The following is a 24,412-nucleotide window of genomic DNA, read 5'->3' as shown; positions in this document are numbered from 1 at the left end:
ATCAAGCTGATAATCTGACCTCCTGAGACAGCACTGCCTAAGATGCTATTTTAATGTCATCAAATCAAGTTTAATTTGTCATCATTTTGAAGGAGTCTTCCCGAGATCAGATTTGAAAAGGGCAAAGTGTCCATATCCCAGGGAAGGGCTGAGCTCGTGGGACGTGCGGGTTGGGACAGTCTCATCGCGCCCCGTCACTTGGAGAAGAGCAGCCGCTTGACAGGTCGCGTCCGTCCCCGACAAGGACAGGTCAGACAGCTCCTGAAATCCCAACAGGGACACTGCTCTGAAACAAGGATTCAAAACCTTTCCCTCTGACCACAGAACCATAGATCATTTTGGTTGGAAGAGACCCTCCAGATCATCGAGTCCAACCATTACCCCACCCCTGGCACTGCCCCGTGTCCCTGAAAACCTCATCTGTGTGTATTTTCAACCCCTCCAGGGATGGTGACTCCACCACTGCCCTGGGCAGCCTGTTCCAATGCCCCACAGCCCTTTGGGGAAGAAATTGTTCCCCAGATCCAACCTCAACCTCCCCTGGCGCAACTTGAGGCCGTTTCTCTGTGTCCCTGTCTCCCCTCAGCTCCTGTTCTCCAGCTGAACCCCCAGCTCCCTCAGCCGCTCCCATCACACTTGTGCTCCAGCCCCTTCCCCAGCTCCGTTCCCTTCTCTCAACTCGCTCCAGCACCTCAAGCCCTTTCTTGCTGTGAGGTGATCCCGCCATCCCTCTGGCCGCCATTTGGAGCCCTGAGGTGAGGGGCCCAAAACCGCCCCCAGGATTTGAGATTTGGCCTCATGTCCCCCCTGCAACACTTGGAAGATCTTCAGCTCCTCTTTGCTGGACAAGACCATCCTACAGATTTCCTGACATCCCATATGGGATTCGAAGATGAGCCTTAGTTTATCTTTTTTAAGAAAGATTAAACACTACATGGGTGGATGCCCTGGGGCCCAGTGGAACACTATTTTTTTCTACACATGCACGTTTCTCTAATACAGCGAGCAAGAAATTGTTCCCAAGATCCAACCTCAACCTCCCCTGGCGCAACTTGAGGCCGTTTCTTTGTGTCCCTGTCTCCTCTCAGCTCCTGTTCTCCAGGCTGAACCCCCCAGGGTCTCTCAGCATTAAAAAAGGCTGATTTCATGGTTTCATCTGTCCAACTTCAACTTCTAGCTATTCCATGCTAAGGACTTTTTGTGGCCAAGGCTCTGAAAACCCTTCCACCGATCATCACTTCCAACCACTCACGGACAACGCTCAAGTTTCTTGATCCTCAGCATCGCAATGTTTGATAGCCCTGATCTGACCACGCTCCAGTAATTTCCTCATCATCATCACTGTGTAGACACCAGAAATGGAAGAGGTACAAGCTGCTCTGCCCGGTGTAGGAGACCTTTTCATCACAGCATCACACTGAGCTCTCCTGTTGACGATGACCTTTGAAGGTCCCTTCCAACCCAAACCGTTCTATGAACGTAACTAAAGACTCTGGACCTTCCACCTACTCACCACGCCAAAGACCTTCAAAACGGGCATCACGAGTTCCCAGGAAAATCCCCAATCTTACATTTTTTGCTCCTAGATATGTTTGATAATTCAAGGAGTCCAACCTTTTCTTACGGATTCTCATGAAGGGTTGGGCGTCCTGGCATTTCTGCTCAACTTTTACACAAGATTTAATTGAGGCTGAGAGACAGATGATAAATGAGCGCAAACTACTCTCCTCAAATTACAAGCTTGCTTTTAAAAACACAAACCAAACCAACCACAAAACCAAAGCTCCGAAAAGCTGAGGGAAGACACAATTCCAAACTTTTTTCTATATACCAAGCGCCACTGAAGCACAAATTCCAGCATCTGAGGTCTGTACGCTAAATGCAATCGAATTCATCCCAAATATCAATCGCAAGAGGACTCAGGTTTCCCTCAGGACAAAATAAGGCTCAAGATGGGGAGGAACTCCAGCTCCTGGATAAGACTGAAGGAATCAAAAGTCGCAAGCAACGACCATCCCTATGTGTACCCAGGCCAGAAACACGAGCTCTGGTGACATCACATACCCAAGTTGGTAGCAAACATCTGCCAAGGAGGTTCCGAAAGGTCCTAAAGCAAATAAAATGCCGACAGATGCATGTGAAAGGAGATATTTACCCTCCTGCAAGCTACCAGAGGTTAAAACCCATTCTTTAAACTTGTATAAAACCAAAAATCTTCGTGAAAAGGCTTTTTACCTTGCACTCTTCATCCAGCAGGTCCAAGATCCCAAGTTTTGCCTCTATAAGGTCTATGCAGGGCTGGTTATCGTAGAAATCGATGAGAGTCCAAGGGATTCCCTCCTTCATGTACTCTTCTTGTTCCAGCTTAAACACATGCTGAGAGGGGAAAAAACAGCCCAGTTATCGACCGGCACCCGAGCCCGACGCGTCCCCGTTCGCACCAGAGCCGAATATTCCCTCGGCACATCCCGAAGCCATAAAAAGCTTTCGGTGCCCTCATGTGCAAGCTCTGCCGTTTCCGCAATCTACCTTCCAGCAAGGAAAATAAAAAGCATCACACTAGGAAACCACGGAGCGGGGTGGAAATAAAAATAAAAGGCTTTAAATGACTTTCACTAGAGAATGACTGAAGCTGTCACTACATTTAAGCTGGAGCCATATATTGAAGTGGCAATGACATTTATATCTCTTGGGCTGGGAAAATTGCCCTCTCTCTCTCCTTGATTAGTGTTTTGCTAATTAAAGTAGTGACCTGTAGCAAGTTCACGAGCCGGGAGCTTCACAAAGAGCACCCATCAGTCCACAAGTGATATCAACAGCAGCATCTGACTTTCTATTGTAGATTCTTATTAAAAAATTTTAAAAAAAAAAATCATCTTCGCATGGCTTATATATCTCAGACCTCTGCTCAAGCAGATAAATCATCTCTGGCCATTTCTGAGCTACTCTAAGCATATTAAAAAATGATTTTTCAAACGCACTTCTCTTCTTCAAAGATGGCTTTTTAAAACGTCTTCAAATGTCATCTCGGAGTTTGAATTTCTAAGCTTCAGAAGCGGTAGTTGGACATCCTGAGATATGAATAGTGTAAGTACGATTCATAATTTACTTTTCATTTTTAGCAGCAGCGATCTGATGCATTAGATACACTGCAAATGTTAGTGTTGACGCGTTTGATCCAGTTTCAAAGTGCCGAACTACCCTGTACTTAGCTGCTCTATTTTAACGAGTTTTTTCCCCTCGTATCGTGAAACTATTAGTAATTTTTTCCCTTCTTACAAGAAAAGTGGAAGACAAACCCTTACTGGTTTCATTTCCACCACAGGTAAGCACTTGTATCTAATAAAATAATAATAATAATAGAAGAATCTCAGGTTGTCCAAGTAGAAGAAGGGGAGTGTGTCCAATCCTACCATTTAATACAGAGTTTTCTGCCACACTTAACAGGCAGGTGTCCATTTGGGCTTTGTCGCACACTAAAAATCAAGATTTGGCACAAAACCACCCAAGTTGAGCTCAGTTTAAGACTGAAACTACGCACAAGAAAAGCGGCAAACTATTTAGTGCCTCAAAACCATCCCCTTCCACAAACCATTTGCAAATCTGCCTCCAGCCTCAAGCTTATCGATCAACCGAGCGACATTTTCAACTTGATACGGATCTTTCCTGCAATTACGACGCACAATTATCGCTGGGGAGTGACGGTAGCGTGAGGATTTCCAGCCCGGCTGCAGATAAATGCCATTAAGCAGAAGCCAGACATATAATAATCCAGCCTTTCGATATTTTGCGGCGTTTTCCTGGAAGGTTTCCAAGCTGACCTTACCGAGTTGAACTGCTGCTGGAGCTTTTCGTTGGCGTAGTTGATACAGAACTGCTCAAAGCTGTTCACTTCAAAAGTTTCAAACCTGCAAAGCGATGAATAAATCAGCGTTAAGCTTCACCGCAAAAAAGAAAATCTACTTTTATCCGCCACAGTGATGGGGAATGCCAGTTATTCAACCATTTCTTTGCATTCCTTCTATCCCAAATCTACGCTTTATTCCTCATTCCCCGAAATGTCTCCCCAAGACTCCGGGGATTCAAAATATCCCTTCTACGCACGACTGAGATATTTGGTGTGACTGTAGTTTCCTGCCCATCAGGTGGAAGCGCCGAGACGAGAAATGTAACGGCCTCTCTCAGGGAAAAAAATATTATGAAATATTAAATCCAAGTATATTCACTGCGAAGGTGATGGAGAAACAGGAGCTGTCCCGAAAGACCCGATGTGGCGTTTTTAACGCAATTCAATAGAGCGGAAAAAAGAAGGTATTAAATTCATAATTATAGCTTCTGTATTTTATCCCTGATAGCACAAAAATTGGATACAGGTGAGAAAGCGAATTCTGGAAGGCGGAGGGAAAAATGGCGCTTTTAGCTCCAATTCCAACACGTTTTTTAGAGGGAGTTTGATGCTGCTCTCGGTGATCTCCCTTTTTCGCCGGGGTTTCCAAAGCTCCCCTCACCAAAATATCATCCCATTCCTCCTTGGGCCACTGACCAACACCAAACGCAGCTCCAAACTGGCCTCCTAGGCCCAATTAGAAATTAAAAACCACACAGTTTTAATAACGAACTACAGGGAAGCAGCAGAAAACCAGTCGAGCCCCGGGGGTGGTCGTACGCAACACCGAGGTAGAGTCATAAAGAGCCAGGTTTGCTCTTAAAAAAAAAGGATATTTTTCAGCTACCGCTGGGAAATATGTTATTTATATTTCTATTTTTAAGGCACAGAGGGAGGGGGAAAAAAAAAGCCTTTGACACATGATCGTAAGGATTAAATGAAAGGAAGAAGTGGCAAAGCTCCCCGCGCTTGATGAATAAGCTGCCGTAACGATGAATGCGCGGCGAAATAATTGTTCGGGTAATAAGTGCTGTAGGAGGTGGCAAAACAGTATAAAGCATTAAACACATGAAACAACTTTTTTTTTTACCCCAAAATTAGTATTTCTAGCGCTTTCTGAGGACCACCTGGCTGTTCTCCACGCGATGCAGCTGTTCCCCAAGTATCGCCAGGCGGTAATGCGCTTATCATAAAAAATAACTCAGCCCTCAGGAGAAGGAAAATGGAAAAATGGGGAAAAAGAGTCGCTTTTATGCTTTTATCAGTCCTCAAAGAAACCCAGGACCAGCTCTCTTCTCCCTCCCCATGGCAGAAATTGAGCTTTGCAATCTTAAACGCGACAAAACGCGGTGCCTGGGATTAATTAATATTTGTATTAAACACGTGCCGAGAGTCCCGATGGTGAATGCGTCCTTGAAGAGCTCCTTGATCTTGGTTGCGCGGCCACCGCGCCGAGTACATCGGCACCGTCAGCTCTTTGCAACAAAAGGGACGTGATTTTCCCAGGACTTCTTGGAAATAATTCCTGCAGGCTCATCATTGGAGCAACGGGGCAAGAAAAGACTTAATTAAAATGGAGACGGAGGCGGAAAAACACGACGAGAGCGGCAGTACAAGAGGAAAAGCTATCGGAGGGGAAACTCTTTTTCCACTCAAAAGACACCAGATGTGATTTATGAACCTTCGGCCGGGGGCGGAGCAGAAAGGTTCTTAATGCTTCACCCTCTCACCCCAATACTAGCAGAGGATTAAGGACGAAGGGTTGAGAATTAGGAGATAAACCCCACAAGCTCTGTACCCTGGATTTGGACCCTGTCCCTAGAAATCCCACTCATGGGGACACCCTTCCCCTGCAAATCTACCTCTTGCCATGGGATCTGCAGGTCTCTATGGGAAAAATAAAATTAAAAAAAACCCAAGCATCGTACCCTGCAGTGACACCAGGGCTGTAAAAGCATCTGCTGGACGTGATGCACAGCAGGCGTGCAGCTAAGGAAGGTTTTTCTTCCACGCTAACAGGTTTTCAAGCTTAATCTTTCATGAGCGTTATCCTCAAGTCTCCTTTTATTCCAATTTTGGAAAGGCTGCGGCTGATTTTGTAACTTGGACATCTGGTTCTCTGCATTGACCCACGTTCTCAGGGCCATGGGTGAGGGTCTCAGGGCCATGACTGAGCGTCTTGGGGCCACGGCTGAGGGTCTCAGGACCATGGCTGAGGGTCTCAGAGACCATGGCCGAGGGTCTCACGGACATGGTTTAGCGCCAGGGTTGGGTTAACAGTTGGACTCGATTCTGAAGGTCTTTTCCAACCAAAATGATCCTACGATTTACACCCAGTTCATCTTTAAGCTCGATGCGTTAAATGGCACGGGGGACAGAAATCCTGAATGGGAATAGCACGAGAGGAAAATCCCAAAAGCCAGCGCTCAAGCGGATCTTCCAGACGCTGTTTCTGCGTCAGGGCTGCAAAACCTAAGGGAGGATCGAAACTTCAGACCACGTACCATTGCAACCAGATGCTCGTCGCATGGAGGTTGGACTAGATGACCTTTGAAGGTCCTTTCCAACCCAAACTATGGTTCTACGGTAACACGACTGTGCTTTTTGTGACCCTTTCTACGATTCCCATCTCCTGCCACAAGCCAATGTCAAGCGCGCAGGGCCAGAAGGGCGAGATAAATCAGGAAGGCCTAATTAACCAGAGCTAAAAGCAGAAAAATCGCACCTACCCGTAGATATCGAGCACGCCGATGAAGGAGTGCTGCTTGACGGTGGTGTGCAGGGCCTTGTTGATGTGCTGCACGATCCAGTTGAAGAGCTGAGCGTAGATGTGCTTGGCCAAGGCGTCGCGGGCATTGAGCACCTGCTGCACGGACATGTTCTTCACGTAGGTCTCAGCCGTGGTGACGAGCTTGCGATGGCAAAGCCAGTGCTGCATCTGGCCGTGCTCCAGGCCCAGCAAACCGCAAAAGTTGGCCAAGTGCTCGTCCTCGCTCTGGAGGGGGAACAAGAGGTCAAATCAGCAGGTTGGTGATGCTCCAGAAGCAGAGTTTTAACACCGAATCCTCACATCAGTGCAAGGAATTCACGTTAATGATTATCTAGGGAAATAAGTGTGTAAGACCAGAGATGCGATGAGGGCTTGTCCAGTCGCGTTGGTCTTCGTGGACGTGGAGGACACGGCTCACGCGGAGCTCTGCGTGGTGGGACAACCCATGGCTTTCCTCTGCTCTATTTTTGAGGTCTTAAACCTCATAAAAAAACAGATTTCCACAGCGATTGTCTCCACTTTACTTCTCCTTGAGCTGCAGCCACACGCTCCTTCCGAGCAACCTTAATTAACCCTCAATTAAAGCTCCGGGTACGCCGTTCCACCGGCCTTTTACAAACCGACCCCATTTTGAATAGCAAAATTGCAAAACGTGCATTACCAGAAGGGGTTGCGTTTTGCAGAATCAATTAAATGAAATCCAAACTTCGTTTTCTCCAGTGCATGGTGGTTTTAGCCCCTCGAACTAAGCCAAGGCAGTTCTGAGTCTCTATTACGCTACGACACTGTTATCTTACTGTGTTTTGGACAACGCGAAATCAAATTTCCCTTTTCTCGGTGTAATAATACATATCTAAAAAGAAATAAATTGTTTCCAGTTAGAGACATGCTTGTACAGAAGCTGGATGGGTTTGGAGATAGAAAAATACATTTTAAAAGACCTCGAGGATGCTTTTTTTGCTCTGATACCTTTTTGACCAGGGAGTCGAAGCCATAACAGGATTGATTTCATACCATGCAATTAGATCTGAAGGTAATTAAACAACATAAGCCCCATTATAGAACTCAACAGATTGCTTTCGCACCTCCATCCTGCCAAATATCAAGCAAATTACCCCCAGCAACCCACTAATTGCACAAGGGTACTGCTAAAAATGTGCGCGCAACCCATTTTAATACTTTAATTAAGAACAAACGACTCGGCCTGGATACGGCGCTAATTGACGGGACTGCATTTTCTATATAACCCCTTTTTCCGACTCCCGAACAAACATAGAAACAGAAAAACCAGCCCTAAGGCATCTTTAATGTTATTTATTCTTGCTAATTAACAGTGCGGTGCTCCTTTGAATATTGGACAGGTGCGTTACGAGCAGCAGCCTCGTGGCTTTGCCTGTAGCAAAGTGCTCGTAGAGCATCAGACCTTCTGCTGGTGGGAGCTCCTGCTCCCAAAATACTCCGTGCATCGAGTTTTTAGGAAAGCAGGAAGATTTAAAGACGATTTGGGACGTAAGGAGGTAAGCGAGCTTCGAATCGTCTCGCTTACGGGCTGGCTAGAGCGGAGAAATAACGCGCCATCTCCCAGGGAAAAAGTGAAACAACCATGAAATTATGACGTGTGTTCAAAAAAAGAGAAGAAAACGAGGAGGGAAAAGGTTTTCTACCAAAGGATATGCTCAACGTATCCATATATGAGCGTGCAAAGCTCTTGCTGCCGACCTACCGAGACGCTACAGGCATCGCCGTCCCGTTCCCCTTGGATTTCCAAGTTGCCGAGGTGCAGAATGGCAGCGATTATCCGGAAAATGGTCGTCTGGTGAGATTCCTTCACACCTACGGGAACAATCGACAGGTGATTGCCGCGCCAGAAAACCAACGGTGACTTTTGGTTTATCTGAAAAATGCTGGCGGTGGTTTGATTTCCTTCCCGCGCCGTTGGTGTTGAGAATTATCAGACCGCTCCAAATCAATTCATCGTAAAGCCATCGCTCAAATGCGACGCCAATGGGAGCTCCTCACGTTCTTTCTTTAACCCTAATGGTTGTATCAAAGGAATTTTATCACGCGTGGGTTTCATACTATTGAGAAAACGCACGAAAACAAGGATTCTACTCCATAATGACCCAATGGGATCAGAGCTCCGGGGGCTCAGCGGCTTTTTTAGAACAAGAAGTTGCTTCTCCACGATCATAGCCCAACTGAAACACAAAAATTAAAGTTTTTCGCCAGTGTCCCGCAAATGAAAATTAAAGCCGTGCACACAACACGCAACATCTCCAGACTGGTACAAGTGACCAGGGAGGTGACGTCTCGCGGTCCCCGGTGTGTCAACAGAAGCCGCATGTTGTGGGTCTTCACCGGGGGTAGAAGATGTTATTGCTATATATATATTTTCTAGCAGATTTTTGCAGGCGTTCCCAGCAGGATCTTTGCTCAGCAGCAGTTTTCTTGCCATATCCTGCATTTTTTCATCCCTGTTGGGTTTCTGGGCCCATTTTATGTTCAGTCCTAATGTCCTAATTATCCACCCAAGGTCTGAGACAGCACCTGCTGGTTTTTGAATTATCAAGAGCTTCTCTTTCTCTCTCTCTCTCTCGGGACTTTTATCACCACAGTGAGAAACGTTTCAAGGTTACTAAGAGGTGCAATGCTCTGTCACTTGGCATTCTTAATTGGAGTTAAGCCTGCCTAGGGTGGGGATTTGCAGAGAAATCTGACTTCTCGTTACGAATAAAAAGGCAGGAAAGTGTAGGAGCAATTTCACCGGCCTTGAATAGAAGCAGAGTTGGGAAATACTGAAGGAAAATAAGGAAAAGCAGAGGATGCAAGCAGGAGAAAAAAAAAAAAAAAAAAAAAATCAAATTGGCAGCGAAGATGCTTCACAGGGTGCAACAAGGAGGCAGAGAAAGGGACCAAAGTGACACCAAAGTGACACCTCACGTGGCAAAGGGATGGGGAGAGGGTCCCCTGGGGGTTTTTAGCACTTAGTGTTACAGGATAGCTGCAGAATTCAGAGAAAATACTAAAAATCATTTGCACGAGGCTTCTCCAAGCGCTTACCAAGCAGGGTGAAGGCACGTCTGGTTTTCTCAAAGTCGTCGGCGTCGTCCACGCCATCGATGGACGTGTCGCCTCCCTGAGACGTGTAGAAAAAGTCTTCAGCGCACGCTGGGAGAGGAGAGAAAGAAGAAACAAATCAGCGACAAACAGCGGCTTTGCGGAGCGAGGGGCGTTTTAAATGCAGGAGCAACAAGAGGAGATCGCGGGATTCAGAACTGCTTTAAAAAGCTTCACGCACGATTGCCCCGTCCTTAAACCAAGGGTTAATTTGAGGCCAAAACCATCGAGATCTGCGCCCAAGGCTGCCGGGGTGCGAACTGGAAGTCAGAATCGCTTCGCAGCACCAGCTGCGGCTCGTTTCAAACCAAGAAAACGACTTGACTTGCCAAGAAAAGCTCGGAAAGACCATTAACGCTCCCCAACATATCGCCCGAGTATCACGAAAATAATGAGAAAAACCAGTCTACTGCGCGTTCCACATGGGCCTGGTGGTAACCTTTAAAATCACTGCAATCTGCGCTTATTTTTTGACTCGTCGTCACCAGAAGGTCCCCACCCCTTCCCGGCCCTCCCGCGGGTTTTTGCATTAGCTGTAATTTCAGGCTGTAAGAAGAACGTTGAATTCTTTTTGGCGCACAAAGCCCCGGGCCACAGAGGTTTCGGTAACTCGGAGCGTCAGGAACAAGGGGCGGAAAATACCGATGTCCATCCCGGTTTCCCCAGCACAAAAGAAATTCACCCAGCTCATGATGGAACGCGTGGTGTTAATCATTTTAATAACCACAAACCCGCTTTGATTCGCCGCGGAAAAAGAGTAACAACAATTCTTTGTGTGTGCAAGACACAAAGGAAAAGCAACAGCTCCTGCTTTTGATATGGAAAAATACAATACAATACAATCCTGCTCTCTGTCTAATAAAAAGTGGATTTTTATAGCAAGATACTCGTAGTTTTGGACAAAAACAGGTAGAAAAGGTTGATCGGTAGGTACGGTACAGCTCACAGGAATTAAATTTGGGTTTTGACTACTCATCTCAAGATATGGGCTAGTAAGTCTGGTGCAAAATCAGTCAGGAAAAATCCCTCGAAATAAAGAAACGATAAAGAATTGTGCACATCCGCACCTACAGAAAAACACCCAGAACTATTTATTCCCTGCACCAAAGGCAAACATCGTGAATTTTGAAGCAAACCGCTTCTCTCGCCGTCGTTGCGTTTTACGGACATGCAGAAAAGCGCAGCTGGAAACCGATAATAGAAAATTTCAATTAGAAATGACCCAAAAAGTCTTCTCCTCACAACCTGCCTTCCTCGCTGGTTTGAATCCTTAAAAGCACGTTTGAAGCCTTGCTGCTTCTCTTTCTAAGCAACAGCAAATATCGAGGGTCTAAAATTAATTATGCCGCAATTCCGCACCCCCTGCTGCAAGAGAAAAGCACATCCAACCTCAGCGATAACCCCAATTTCAAACCCCACGATGTTTCCCCGTCGCCGGCGAGGGAGGTAGAACCACGTACTTAGGCCGAGGTCTTTGAATTCCGGAAGAGTCGCCGAGGCGCAAAGCTGGTAGAAGATGTGGTAGTTGCGCTCGTCCTCCGCCTGCGGGGGGAAAACCGGCAAATTCAAAGGCAAGAAGAGGTTACGCCGCGCTCCCACCTTGACCCCATCCCTCCGCTTCCCATCATCGTGGCCTCCTCGGTGTCACCAAGAAGGCGGGGACGTTGTGGCACGTGGGGAAAAGGAGGTGCCACCCCTTGCCCTGACCCACGTACGTTGCCCATCTCGCACAGGCACGGAAATAAACAAACACAGGATTTTTGTAGTCGGGTTTTTTGGGGCGTAGGGACAAACGTTTCGCAAGCGCTTCGAGCTGGAGCTCAAAGCACAAACCAAAAAAGCTTGTCCTGGAAGCCGTGTCCACTAGGAAAGCTACTTTTAAAGCGATTTTTTTGAAATCCAAAAGATCCAGACGATGAAATTCCCAGAGTACGGCATCCAAAAGACAGAACGACTTCTTACCTGGAAAACAACGCGGGATTTTTCCAGCAGATACGTCCTCATGTTGGCGCCGATGATGTGGTATCTTTTATCAAAGCCGATCTGAATGTACTTCCCAAAGCGGCTGCTGTTGTCGTTCCTTGTTGTTTTGGCATTTCCAATTGCCTGCGTAAAAACAAGATTAAACGTTGATTTTTCATTTCTTTTTAAACTTTTACATTGGTAATCAGCGTCACATCAACAGCCACAAGAGGATTTGAGGGAAATCCCTTCCCGGGTGCAAAAGACAGCAACGAGGTGACTTTGGGGAGGAACCTTCACTGAAAACGTGGTGTCGACAGAATTTTTACGAAATAAAAATATCCGTACAGCAATTAGATCATCTACACTACTCCATCTTTGGGTTTTTGCACCACCTTCGGGTTTTTTTGCAAACCATGGCAACATTCTCAGCACTTTCCAACAACGACAGGCAGGTTCCCCGGCCCCAGCGCTTCGAATTTACACCCAGAACTGACCACAGGCAAGAAAATTAGAGCAATAAAATTATAGGATCACCCACTATAGTGGCATTGCTACCTCCTGTCTTTAAAAAACCCCACAAAGTCACACAAGCCTAAAGGGTTTCACCGAGTTTCAAGGCTGACTCAGATATTTTGCGAGTGAAGTTACTCGGACTGCAAAATCCGTTTGGAAAATGGGATTTAATCAGTCAGACGTTTATTTTCACCATCTGGTCGTGGTGCAATGAAACAAAGTGGCTTTCGCTTTCATGTTTGTAAAAGGAAGGTTTTTTTCCACTAGAGAAGATTTCCCTATAATAGGGTTTGTTATTACCCATATGACAGAAAACTAGCAGAATTAAAACTGCATTGAAATACCTCAAGTAGATGAAGTAATCCTTGGTTTAGTCCCTTCTGGGGACACGCAGTGATCACAACAAGAAGGACAACGGAAAACACGTGGGTTTTACCTCCATAATTGGGCTCGACGCAAGGACTTTGGCTTCGATATTGGTGTCGCTGGCAGAACCGCCCACGGTCGCGAAGAAGCGCATGGCGTATTTGGCAGAAACCGTCTTCCCCGCGCCCGATTCCCCGCTCACGATGATGGATTGGTTCTTCTCGTCCCTGTCACGGCAGAGAAAAAAAAAGCTTTTAGAAATTAATCTCGTTAACGTTCTTGTTAATAGTTTGGTTGCATCGCGCGACGACCTTCCACCTTCACGCATCTGCGTCTCTCTCGTCTTCTCACTGCCCGGATGCTGGATTTATTCTGGATTTTACCAAAGTAATCGGAAAATTATTTTGCTTGGAAGAGAACCTCGAGATCATTGAGTCCAATGGTGAATAATACACGATTGTGCTAAATCTCACCGAAAATCTAAAGGATGCTCTGACCGTCCATCCGCCTTATAACGTCACAACAATAAACCTCTGCTGCTTGACATTCATCTAAAGAACTATTAACAATCATCGGCTGAATTTCAGCTCTAGTATTATATATTTAACATCGCCCTCCAATGCCTTCGCTCAAGCATTTGAGCTTTTGCTCAACGGAACGTGGGCAATTAGTTGCGAAACTCGCTCAAGTAGCCTTATTGCTGAGCTATTAAAACGTAAATACCCAGAAAGGTTCCTCTGAGCTCCAAATATGTCAAAAAAATACTGAAGCTGTGAAATCAAGCACCCTAAAATTAGGAACAGCAGAATTCATTTGATTCCCTGGGGAATTATCGAAGTATTTTCACACATCCGGTTAAGACTTTGACAACAATAACACAAAGGACGTGTCTGACATCAGACCCGCAGCATCTATTCATCCCCAAAACGTGGTACCCACCAGATACACCCCAATAATTACGCAGTTTAACGTGCTTGAGTTGCAAGGCAGAAAAAGGACCAAGGTAAGATTGGTTTGGAATAAAACCTCGGTCGAGTCAAACGTGTAACATTTTGGTGCAAATCGCAACTTTTTAAGACAGGAGAGAGGACTGGTGAGGTGATTCCCAGCCGTGTTTATATTTTTTAGGGACCGAATTATTAAATATAACTTAATACACCCCCTCGCCAGCTCCACCACCCTCCTGGGCACCCACCAGCACAAGGAACCTCCAACCACTCCAGCTCTTGGGCGGTTAACGCAGGAATAATAATACCAGCCCTGAACCAAGCACAACCTCACCCAGGGAAACGAAAAACCAGCACCAGCGTTTCAAATGACTCATTCTGGGTGGGGACAACCCGCACGTCGCACCGAGGACTTGCTAAGTCACGGCTGGGTGAGCTCCGCACCCCTTGGCAAAGCCACCGGGACGTCCCGCGGGCAGGATCCGGGCACGGGGCTGTCAACGTGTCCATCTCGCACCTTTAGACTTCATCAAATCGTTTCGGTTGGAAAAGACCCTCAAGATCATTGAGTCCAACCATTAACCCACCCCTGGCACTGCCCCATGTCCCTGAGAACCTCATCTCTGTGTATTTTCAACCCCTGCAGGGATGGTGACTCCACCACTGCCCTGGGCAGCCTGTTCCAATGCCCCACAGCCCTTTGGGGAAGAAATTGTTCCCCAGATCCAACCTCAACCTCCCCTGGCGCAACTTGAGGCCATTTCCTCTTGTTTTGGGACTTCAGAGGCCAAAAGGAACCCCAGATCCAGCACAAGCTCAGAATTACCCAGAAACTGAAACCCTCCATCGACAGCACCTCTGTAGCCACGATGGAAACCTCTGTGAGATGATGCTGTGTTGGGATCACAACCTGCCTTTTACTGACGGTTTAAATCCTTAAAAACAGGTTTTAAGCCTCACTTCTCTTTCTAAGCAACAGCAAATATTGGAGATCAAAAATTAATTACACCGCGACTCTGCACCCGCTGCTGCAAGAGAAAAGCTTCTTGTTCAGGTGTCTTACGGAGGTTTTGCTGCAGATCTTGGAGAAAAGAAAAAAGAAAAAAAACAGCAAACATGGCATATATCCTAAGAGTTAACCACTGAAAAACATAACGGATTCATAGGACACAACTGCTCCTGCCAAGACTCTGGCCACACCAACCCATACTCACACTTCTTTTAAAAGACAGATCTTCATGCACATTTTGTACAATAACACACGATCTCCCCGCATCAGCACGTTTCTTTGTGTCCCTGTCTCCCCTCAGCTCCTGTTCTCCAGCTGAACCCCCAGCTCCCTCAGCCGCTCCCATCACACTTGTGCTCCAGCCCCTTCCCCAGCTCCGTTCCCTTCTCTCAACTCGCTCCAGCACCTCAAGCCCTTTCTTGGTGTGAGGTGATCCCACCACCCCTCTGGCCGCCATTTGGAGCCCTGAGGTGATTCTGGTGCACCTGGTACCACCATTTAGAGCCCTGAGGTGATTCTGATGCCACCATTTTGAGCCCTGAGGTGATTCTGGTGCCCCTGGTGCCACCATTTTGAGCCCTGAGGTGATTCTGGTGCCCCTGGTGCCGCCATTTGGAGCCCTGAGGTGATTCTGGTGCCCCCAGGGCCACCATTTGGAGCCCTGAGGTGATTCTGGTGCCCCCAGGGCCACCATTTGGAGCCCTGAGGTGATTCTGGTGCCCCCGGCACCACCATTTTGAGCCCTGAGGTGATTCTGGTGCCCCCAGGGCCACCATTTGGAGCCCTGAGGTGATTCTGGTGCCCCCGGCACCACCATTTTGAGCCCTGAGGTGATTCTGGTGCACCTGGTGCCACCATTTTGAGCCCTGAGGTGATTCTGGTGCCCCCGGCACCACCATTTTGAGCCCTGAGGTGATTCTGGTGCCCCCGGTACCACCATTTTGAGCCCTGAGGTGATTCTGGTGCCCCCAGGGCCGCCATTTTGAGCCCTGAGATGATTCTGGTGCCCCTGGTACCACCATTTGGAGCCCTGAGGTGATTCTGGTGCCCCCAGGGCCGCCATTTGGAGCCCTGAGGTGATTCTGGTGCCCTTGGTACCACCATTTGGAGCCCTGAGGTGATTCTGGTGCCCCTGGTACCACCATTTGGAGCCCTGAGGTGATTCTGGTGCCCCTGGTACCACCATTTTGAGCCCTGAGGTGATTCTGGTGCCCCTGGTACCACCATTTTGAGCCCTTAGGGGCCCAAAACGGCCCCCGGGATTCGAGGTTTGGCCTCCCCTGTGCCGCTCGGGTGCGTTAAAGCTGTTTTTGTAGCACGACCCACCAGACCCATGAACCCAACAGAGAAAAACCAATTGCAGCTCCAAAGAAACTAAGACTAAGCACAGAAACCACAAGTATGTTGGATAAACCCTTAGCAGCAGTTCCCAGGACAGGCGACGCCAGTGATTTATCATCATTTATCTCCTATTAAATAGGTGAAAAGTTTCACCTCCGCATTGATCATCTTCACGGACAACCACTCGCTGAGCTCTGGCAATGAAGGTCCCACGTTGATCATCAGGACGCGACACATAAAACTCACGTCATCTCCAAAGGACGGAGCAGAGAGGCTTTTGGCTTTTGTTTTTTTTCACTATCTAAGATTCATAATTAAGACCTTCCGTTACCGATTTTGACCTTTTTTGTAACTTCTCCATATCAGGGTGTGCTTGGCTGGAGGAGACAGAGACCAACCCACCACGGATGGTCCAAGGAGTTCTCCAGACCCACAGTTTCCGTGGGCTTCAGGTCCCATCAAAAAATACCTTTTATGTGACATCCTGAGCGGTTTATTCCTCCCTCTGGCTTGTCTCTTTTTTTAAAAAGTACCGTCATTCTCCAAAAGACCCTGAACATAGTGATAAGAACCGCAACCAACACCATTTTTTGCTATTGCAGCTGCTCTGCCGGGTCACGTTTTTCCAGAGTTTCTCAAAAATTTGCTCTAATAGCTGATGTGCTGCTACACGAAATGCGCCAGGTGGGTCCCCCATGACACCATGGAGTTGTATGATACATTAATAAAATAAAATATAAGCTGCTGGCTTACGAGCAAGACGGAAAGGCCGCTCAAATTCTTGCATTTGCAGTAACATCTCTCTTCCGTTGCTGGTTTTTTTTGGTGGAAAATGCATATTGAGACAATTTGTTTCCAACGTCAGGAGTAAAATCCCTCAGGAATAAGGGTTGCAGAGACTTTCCCTTCTCTGGTGTACAAGTTAACCAGCTGCTGATGCCAACAGGGAAAGACAAACGAACCCAAGGGAGCTGCTCAGCGAGCAGAAATGGCTAAAGCCAGGCAGGTATTGTTTTTATTCAGCGTGGAATAAAATAAAATTTAAAAAAACCAGACATTTGGCCATTGTGCAGGTGTGGGGTGCAACACAGTTGCTTGAAACACAGTTTTAGCAGCATCAGCACAGAAGAAAATTATGATGGAAATGTGGCGCTTAACGATGCAACTCCCGCCTCCGCAGGTCTGCAGTATTTTTGTTTCTTCAACCACTTTCCAAGATGACCCACAGCCTGGAAAATTAATATAATGGCCTGAAACTACAACCTCCATCCATCAGAGATGCTTAGAAAAGCACCACGGTGCAGAAATCCAAACCAGAACAAAGTCCAGGATTATTTCTTCAATGCGAGGGCCAACAGCAGCTCCGAAAGTTTAAAAGGCGCAGAGTTTAAAAGATATGGAGATGAGGTTTTTAGGGACGTGGTTTAGCGACAGTGTTGGGTTAACGGTTGGACTCGATGATCGTAAAGGTCTTTTCCAACCAAAATTATTCTATGATTCCATGAAAGCTGAGGGTTGCAAGTGATGGTGGCATCTGATAGAATTTATGGACTGCCGTCTGTAAATTCTGAGTGTTTTCCCTCATTTTGCTATTTCGATGTGTCTTTTGCAAGCAGTAATACCTGTTTAAGCTGCTACGCAGGTAACGCGTCCTTTTTTTAAACAGACATTTCTCACGTTACTTGGTTTTCATCATCATCTCTCCGCAAAACCACGACTTCATCTTGATCTGGGCAGCTGGTTGCACTTAAAAACACGGTTCCTCTGAGAAGGAAAAATATCCAAAGCAAACAAGGGCAGATCCAGACCCTGCGGATAATTATCCAGGGTTGCTCCAGCTCTAATTCCGGATCCGACACTAATTCTCCACGTCGCGGAGCAAGTCAATGAGTGTCTCTGCGTTTCCACCACGGAAATCATATTTAACCTACTTCTTTCGGGATGCTCAGAGGATTAGCGTTCATAAAGCAAGCTCAAGATTAAAAATGCTTTAAGTATTGTAGTTTGAATTTAGCCTGACCCTAACAAAAAGACCCATAAAGCCTCAATGCACAACAGGCTCTAATACACTTGTGTATCAACGGTGCTTGTGCAGGTTAAAAATGAGCGTAGCTGTTACACCACGGTGTTAGCGATATACAAAAACGCAATAATTTAATTACCATTGGCGCTAACGACATCAATGAGAAACTGAGACAGACTAATTCTGCCTTCAAATGAATAGGCAGAAGTTGCAAACCGTGAAAATAAAACTCGGAGCGTTGCAGCATCGTAACGCTGAGAAGAGTCGCCTCTGAAACGGCCTCCGAAACCGGGAATTGTTCCCATTTCCATGGGATAACTGGAATTTGCAGCAGCATCGCTGCTGAGGGCGGCAGCAGCCTGTTTTACTCACTGGCTTTAATTTGGGTTTTTATATTACCGTGCTCGGTCACAAATATGAAAACACAACTTCGGGGTAGTTGGACTTTTCCCTCGGAGAAACTCCAAAAGATATTATCTAGTGTCTGGTCGAACAAGAGCGTTTAAGGGCTTTAGCATTCTCAAACATCTGCTGCAAATGCACGTTTTATGCTGCAGCTCCTGAAGTCAGCAGCAACATACTGGCGGCTTTTCAAGTGCTATATATTTATCCGCAGTATCTCATTTCAGCAACGCCAAAACCTGGTGTAACGTCACCCAGATATCGCAGGTGTCCCCGGGGGACGTTAGATCACGCAGGGCCCATCCAGGGTCTTACTCGAGATGATGCATCGAGGGTGACAAACCTGCCCGGGGTTCATCCTGCGCAGCTTCGGAGATAATTTGCTGACACACACCTGGGTTTTAGCAAAGAACCAGAGGGAAAATATGGGTTTGAGTCACTTAGTTGCTGGGAAAAAGCCTAAAAGTACCAGTTTAGCCCCAAATGGGAAAGAATGAGCATGTGGCGTGATGCTCGAAGAACAGGTAATGTGCAAATTAAGCTTATTTCTGCAGCCACCTCATTAACATAAATATCAATCTGATGTGTCTAATGTCGAGATCAAATACCACGGCACAAATTAAAGTGTCTTCGCAGAGGTCACAGCGCTTTTACGCGATGCTCCAGCAAACCAGTTACTCCTACAAGAGCGGTGGGAGTCCCACCGGCCCCGGCTCATTAAATTACTTTTTCCCCCGACCGTTTTGTGCAGCCGGCTGGAAATGCCCCTTCAACAAGCAAAGAAAATCCTGCGTACTCAAAATGCTGAGCTGTCTCCAGTCTTTCCACCAAATCCCGAGGGCCGGCGGGAAGGACGAGCTTCTCCCGGGATTTATGCTTTAGGGAAGAACACAAAGTCCTCGGCCACGCTAAAATGAGGTCAGCAATTCTTTTGTGCGCTGTTTTTAACGAGAGCAAAACACGCGCCCGGCCAATTTTAGCGGTTCTCTGGTACCCTGATGCACTTTTCGGTGCTGGGATCACACCCCTGAGCGCCTCCGGCTCCCACCCAAGCGGCTGTGGAGCTCGGCAGCCCTGAAAATGGAGACGGTATCCTCCCAAAAAACATCGCGCAGGGTAAGGATCACAGCGGCTTTCTGCTCCCCACGTTTGCAACCCAAGGAGTTCAGCTCTGCGGGCACCAGGAGGACAAGGCTGTTGTTCTTCCACCCCATGGCAGTCCCAGAAAGAGGGTAAAAGAATCATAGAATCGCTATGTTTGGAAGAGACCCTCAAGATCATCGAGTTCAACCATAACCTCCCCCTGGCACTGACCCACGTCCCTGAAAACCTCATCTCTGTGTATTTTCAACCCCTGCAGGGATGGTGGCTCCACCACTGCCCTGGGCAGCCTGTTCCAATGCCCCACAGCCCTTTGGGGAAGAAATTGTTCCCCAGATCCAACCTCAACCTCCCCTGGCGCAACTTGAGGCCGTTTCTTTGTGTCCCTGTCTCCCCTCAGCTCCTGTTCTCCAGCTGAACCCCCAGCTCCCTCAGCCGCTCCCATCACACTTGTGCTCCAGCCCCTTCCCCAGCTCCGTTCCCTTCTCTCAACTCGCTCCAGCACCTCAAGGCCTTTCTTGGTGTGAGGTGATCCCGCCACCCCTCTGGCCGCCATTTGGAGCCCTGAGGTGATTCTGGTGCCGCCATTTGGAGCCCTGAGGTGATTCTGGTGCCCCCGGTGCCGCTATTTGGAGCCCTGAGGTGATTCTGGTGCCCCCGGTACCACCATTTGGAGCCCTGAGGTGATTCTGGTGCCCCCGGTACCACCATTTGGAGCCCTGAGGTGATTCTGGTGCCCCCGGTGCCACCATTTGGAGCCCTGAGGTGATTCTGGTGCCCCCGGTGCCACCATTTGGAGCCCTGAGGTGATTCTGGTGCCCCCGGTACCACCATTTGGAGCCCTGAGGTGAGGGGCCCAAAACCGCGCCCAGCATTCGCGGTTTGGCCTCCCCAGCGCTGAGGTCCTTCATCACCTCAACCACCATCAGCCACCGGTGCTTTTAAAACTCTTACACTACCATCTAATTAATTACGGTCGATATACATAAGGAAAATCCCAGAAAGACATTTTCAGAAATCGACGGGACCAAATTCTCCACCCCGACGTCTCCAGAACTTCGGTGAGGACAGGGAACAAGCAGCGGCTGGGAGTGGACAAGGGCAATGCCAAGTCTTTGTGCTCCCGTGTAATTATGATGCTCGTGAACACCGTTCTGAATATTTAATTATATTCGGTGTTAAAACTTTCACCCCTCCTATTATGACTCTGTCCACGCCGGTGATATTTCACACATACAATCATTACTCTTATGCACTGACCTTTCTGGGCCTTAAGCCAGTGCTGTCCCATTATGAGGATTTATGATTTTTCTGTAAGGGATGTCTCACTTCTGATTCAAGCTGCCAACAAATAGCATCGTTCTCATGCCAAACTGCACCCCCCAAGAAAAGAAAATTTTTAAAAAGATCATTTAGTCGCTATTTATCCTCAGAGCATCTCTACCCCTCTCTGTAGCAAGGCAAGTAAAGTCTCTCCTTCGGCTCTTGGGAAACATTATCTGGAGATTTTTCAATATTTTTTCTTTATATCACCCCTGGAGAAGTTGCATCCAGCTGCTTTTCAAACACCGAGGTCTAACACCACCGTGTTTATGACAAATCTTCCAAATCTCCTCCCCATCCCATCAGGAACTCTAAACAGAAGACACCCCCCTCAGTTTCTCCCCTTCCAAAATTGAGTATTTTTTTCTTCCGACCTTCATTTTTTTTTTTTTCCACCAGAGCTGCTCGTTGCAAATCCCCGACCCAGCCTCATTCACCAGGAGACCTAAACCCTTCCCTGCTTTTCACACAACACAACATTCCGCCTTATTTATTGTGCCGGTCGGATCCCTCTCGCGTCTCCGTCAGGGGTTAATCTCTCTTAACTCCCACCCGCTCTCTCATTGTGTGGTTTTAAATCCTCTCGTAAAGCTTGAGATTTGAAGCGCCCGTACCCCTCCCTACCTCTGTTTGGTGATGGGTACGGTCAAATCTGCAATTTCTGCTCTTTTCCAGCTCCAACGTCACAACCCACAGCAGAAAATAGGACGGTCGCGGCTCCACCAGCCCCTGCCAACACTGCAAAGATCATTTAACACCTCCTGGCAGAACGTTAAAATATTCCGCGTTTCCCATTTACCAGAGTTATACGTAGACGCAACCAAGGTTATTTTTGTCTGACCACATGCGACAACTTTGCGGACATCACAAAGCATCACCCTGAAGGATGCGCAAACGAAGAAAAAGCGCGGCGCTTCACCCACTTCTTAAGAGGCTTTTAAAGTCCTTTTTCTTACCTGAGATATTTTGCACACTAGGATTCAAACACTGCACTTATCTTGTGGTTATGAGCTGCCACGTCGTGCTAATTAAGACACACAGGTACGGGACATAACGTTGCTATCGTGGCAAGATCCAGATGTGCTAAGCGGAAAACACACACAATACACAGCAAGGGGTTTACGATGCTTCAGCGGTTTGATTTACGATTCGAGCCAAGACTATCTTCATCACCTACCCCCCTATTTTTAAAAGATGTTTGACAGCACTTGGAGGGCCCCCTTCTCCTGCCCCATCGCCCACAGCGATAAGATTCTCACCACATACCTGTTGCTGCTCAATTTTGCCTTTTATTAAGTATAACGCACGATTTAAGGGGGGGAAAAAAAAGGCATTAAGATGCTTACGTGGACTAGCAAGTCCTGGCTTGTGCCCAAAATGAACCTAACGGGTACAAAAGGGAGAGATGGAGCCAAAGACAGAAAAGCCGCACAAATATATTCCCTATCTTAGCACTTCAGCTGTGATTTTTCTAATAGGGGGTTGCAATGTCACCGTCCAAATTTTGGTTGCCTCCGCAGAAGCGACAGCAACCGCTGCGACGTTTTTAATCGAGAGAAATCAAGTTGCGAGGGGAATTTTTTGGCTGAACTCCGGGCTCCTGCCCAAAGCGATGACACGGGAGGAAATCGGAGCCACCGCTGGGATTGGGGGACACAAGGGACCTTTTGTTCTGCGGAGAAAAGCGAGAAGCAGAGCAGCGTTTGCGCTGGATCTCCGGGGGATCCTGGATGTTCCCCCGAAGCTTTAACTGTGATTTCAGGGGTACAAACGCTTCCTGCAGCACCCGAAGGTGTAAAAAGCACCAGCACCCATCACAGAATCAAATACCAGGTTGGAAGGGACCACAAGCATCCCCTGGTCCGACCTTTCTTGGCAAAAAGAAGGAAATTTTTATCCTTCCAATTCATTACTGCTGGTTTGTAATTATCAAAATTCCTAAATTTATGGTTTTCCTTAGTTTTGAGTTCATAGCATTGTACAAATTTAATCTTAAAAGTAACACTGTGTCTGGATTAAGGTGTGACCACTGACGTTCAAACACTTTATTCTCAGATGAAATTAACCAAAGATTGAAGACTAATTAAATCGATTCATTCACCACAATATTGCGAGTTCAATCCTACTTGCAAAACACCTGACTACGCCAGAATAAGAATTTCACCGTATTTATACCTATATTTGCAAAATCTTCATGGAAAATATGGCTTTCTTGGCACCCAGAGGATGGATAACCACAATCTAACGAGATTTAATGAAATTTAGTATAATTACGGTTGCAGCACCCAAAGGTGGCATCAGGAGGAGGTTGCTCTGCCCTGCAGATAAAACAAGTCCCAAAGCACCAATTGCTTCGAACCCCTCCGTGATTAACAATCGTTAACGACCTGACACTTGACTTCAGTAGTAACAAATTAACTCCCTGCTGAGTATTTTGCCTAAAATAATATTATTTCAACGAACTGATAGAGCTCAAGCTCACGCTGGGTGTGCGGGGAGTTTCTAAAGAGTTGGTCACTGGAAGAATTAGAGGCCGTCACAGCTGAATTTTAATCACTCGCCCCTTTTTTAAACTGTTTTACATGCGAGTGCCGCAAAGCGACTCTCTGCAGAGCATCCTTGGAAAGAAAAACCCTGCGTGAATCTTGCCTGAAAGAAAAACTTCCATTTAAAGGGGAATTTTAACATGTGCTCTCATCACGCAGCCCCCCAAAAGTCTTGAGCATCATTTCGACAATATATTTTTTTTAAGGGTTTCTTACCCCAGTGTAGTGTCTGATCTCAAGGAAGCAGCTTAATGAGAGTCAGTTAATCAAGTTCTGCAAACTGCACGAATATTAACCCGTGGACATGTATAAAAAAAAGTGATGATGAAGAGGCCGCTCGCTGCAAAATTTGGAGATGACATCAGTTGTTTCTGAGCAACTTTCCATGGAAAAAGCTTGTTTTACCTGTTTTTCTTACTTACATTGAGGACAGAAAGAAAACCAAAGCACTTCCAGCCAAAACGCGGCAGAAAATGGGCTGAAACCCTCGGTAAATGGTTCGGTGCTATTAAAAGCTGGGGCTGGACAAAAAAAATCAGTTTATCCACAAGCAAATCTAAACACACTATGGGAGTCCGGACAACTATAATAAAATGATCCCCAGCGCAACAACTTGCAGCTTCCTCTCAAATTCTCTTTTAGATCCTGGTTTATTTTGTAAGAACAAAATCCTGCATCTGTCCCCAGCGACACAATAAACACAAAGAAATGAACACTCACACCACGTTCAGCTGGTGAAAACTCTGCTTTGAAGGACCCATAAATATCTCCAAATATCTGCCAGTCATGTCCTAACTCGAAAAAAAAAAAAAAAAAAAATCACAAAATAACCAACATCAGCTTCTGAGTTCAGCCTGCTTATCTCACCAAATTATCTGAAACGCAGTTTCCTCCAAGCTGTTAAACGTGACATTTGCAGAGCGGTTTGAATTTCTGCCAGGAAACTCATCCAAGCGGCAACAGAAAGATCCCCCATCCGAATCACGGTGGCGCCGAACCCGCGAGTTTCTGAGGACCACGGAGATCCCCATCGGCCCAGCCCGTCAGTCTCGCCAGCCAATAACGCAGAATTAATTAGAAATACTTGACCTTAAAGTGATTTC

General features: G+C 47.0%; 1 protein-coding gene across 1 annotated transcript in view; it reads right to left on the bottom strand.

Annotated features, from left to right (window-relative positions):
* The window catches only part of MYO5B (myosin VB), a 74,585-nt gene that overhangs the window by 47,423 nt on the left and 2,750 nt on the right, over positions 1-24,412 (bottom strand). The window contains exons 3-10 of the mRNA XM_065655484.1: positions 12,688-12,844; positions 11,736-11,879; positions 11,234-11,315; positions 9,717-9,824; positions 8,380-8,489; positions 6,616-6,881; positions 3,827-3,908; positions 2,236-2,376 (exon numbers count right to left, since the gene is read on the bottom strand). Of these exons, the coding sequence (XP_065511556.1) occupies positions 2,236-2,376; positions 3,827-3,908; positions 6,616-6,881; positions 8,380-8,489; positions 9,717-9,824; positions 11,234-11,315; positions 11,736-11,879; positions 12,688-12,844 (1,090 nt within the window). The remainder of the gene's footprint in view (positions 1-2,235; positions 2,377-3,826; positions 3,909-6,615; positions 6,882-8,379; positions 8,490-9,716; positions 9,825-11,233; positions 11,316-11,735; positions 11,880-12,687; positions 12,845-24,412) is intronic.

Source organism: Caloenas nicobarica, chromosome Z (assembly GCF_036013445.1).
Source record: "Caloenas nicobarica isolate bCalNic1 chromosome Z, bCalNic1.hap1, whole genome shotgun sequence".
Classification (NCBI taxonomy): domain Eukaryota; kingdom Metazoa; phylum Chordata; class Aves; order Columbiformes; family Columbidae; genus Caloenas; species Caloenas nicobarica.
The sequence above is the reverse complement of the archived record's forward strand: the minus strand, read 5'-3'. Positions and strand labels throughout refer to the sequence as shown.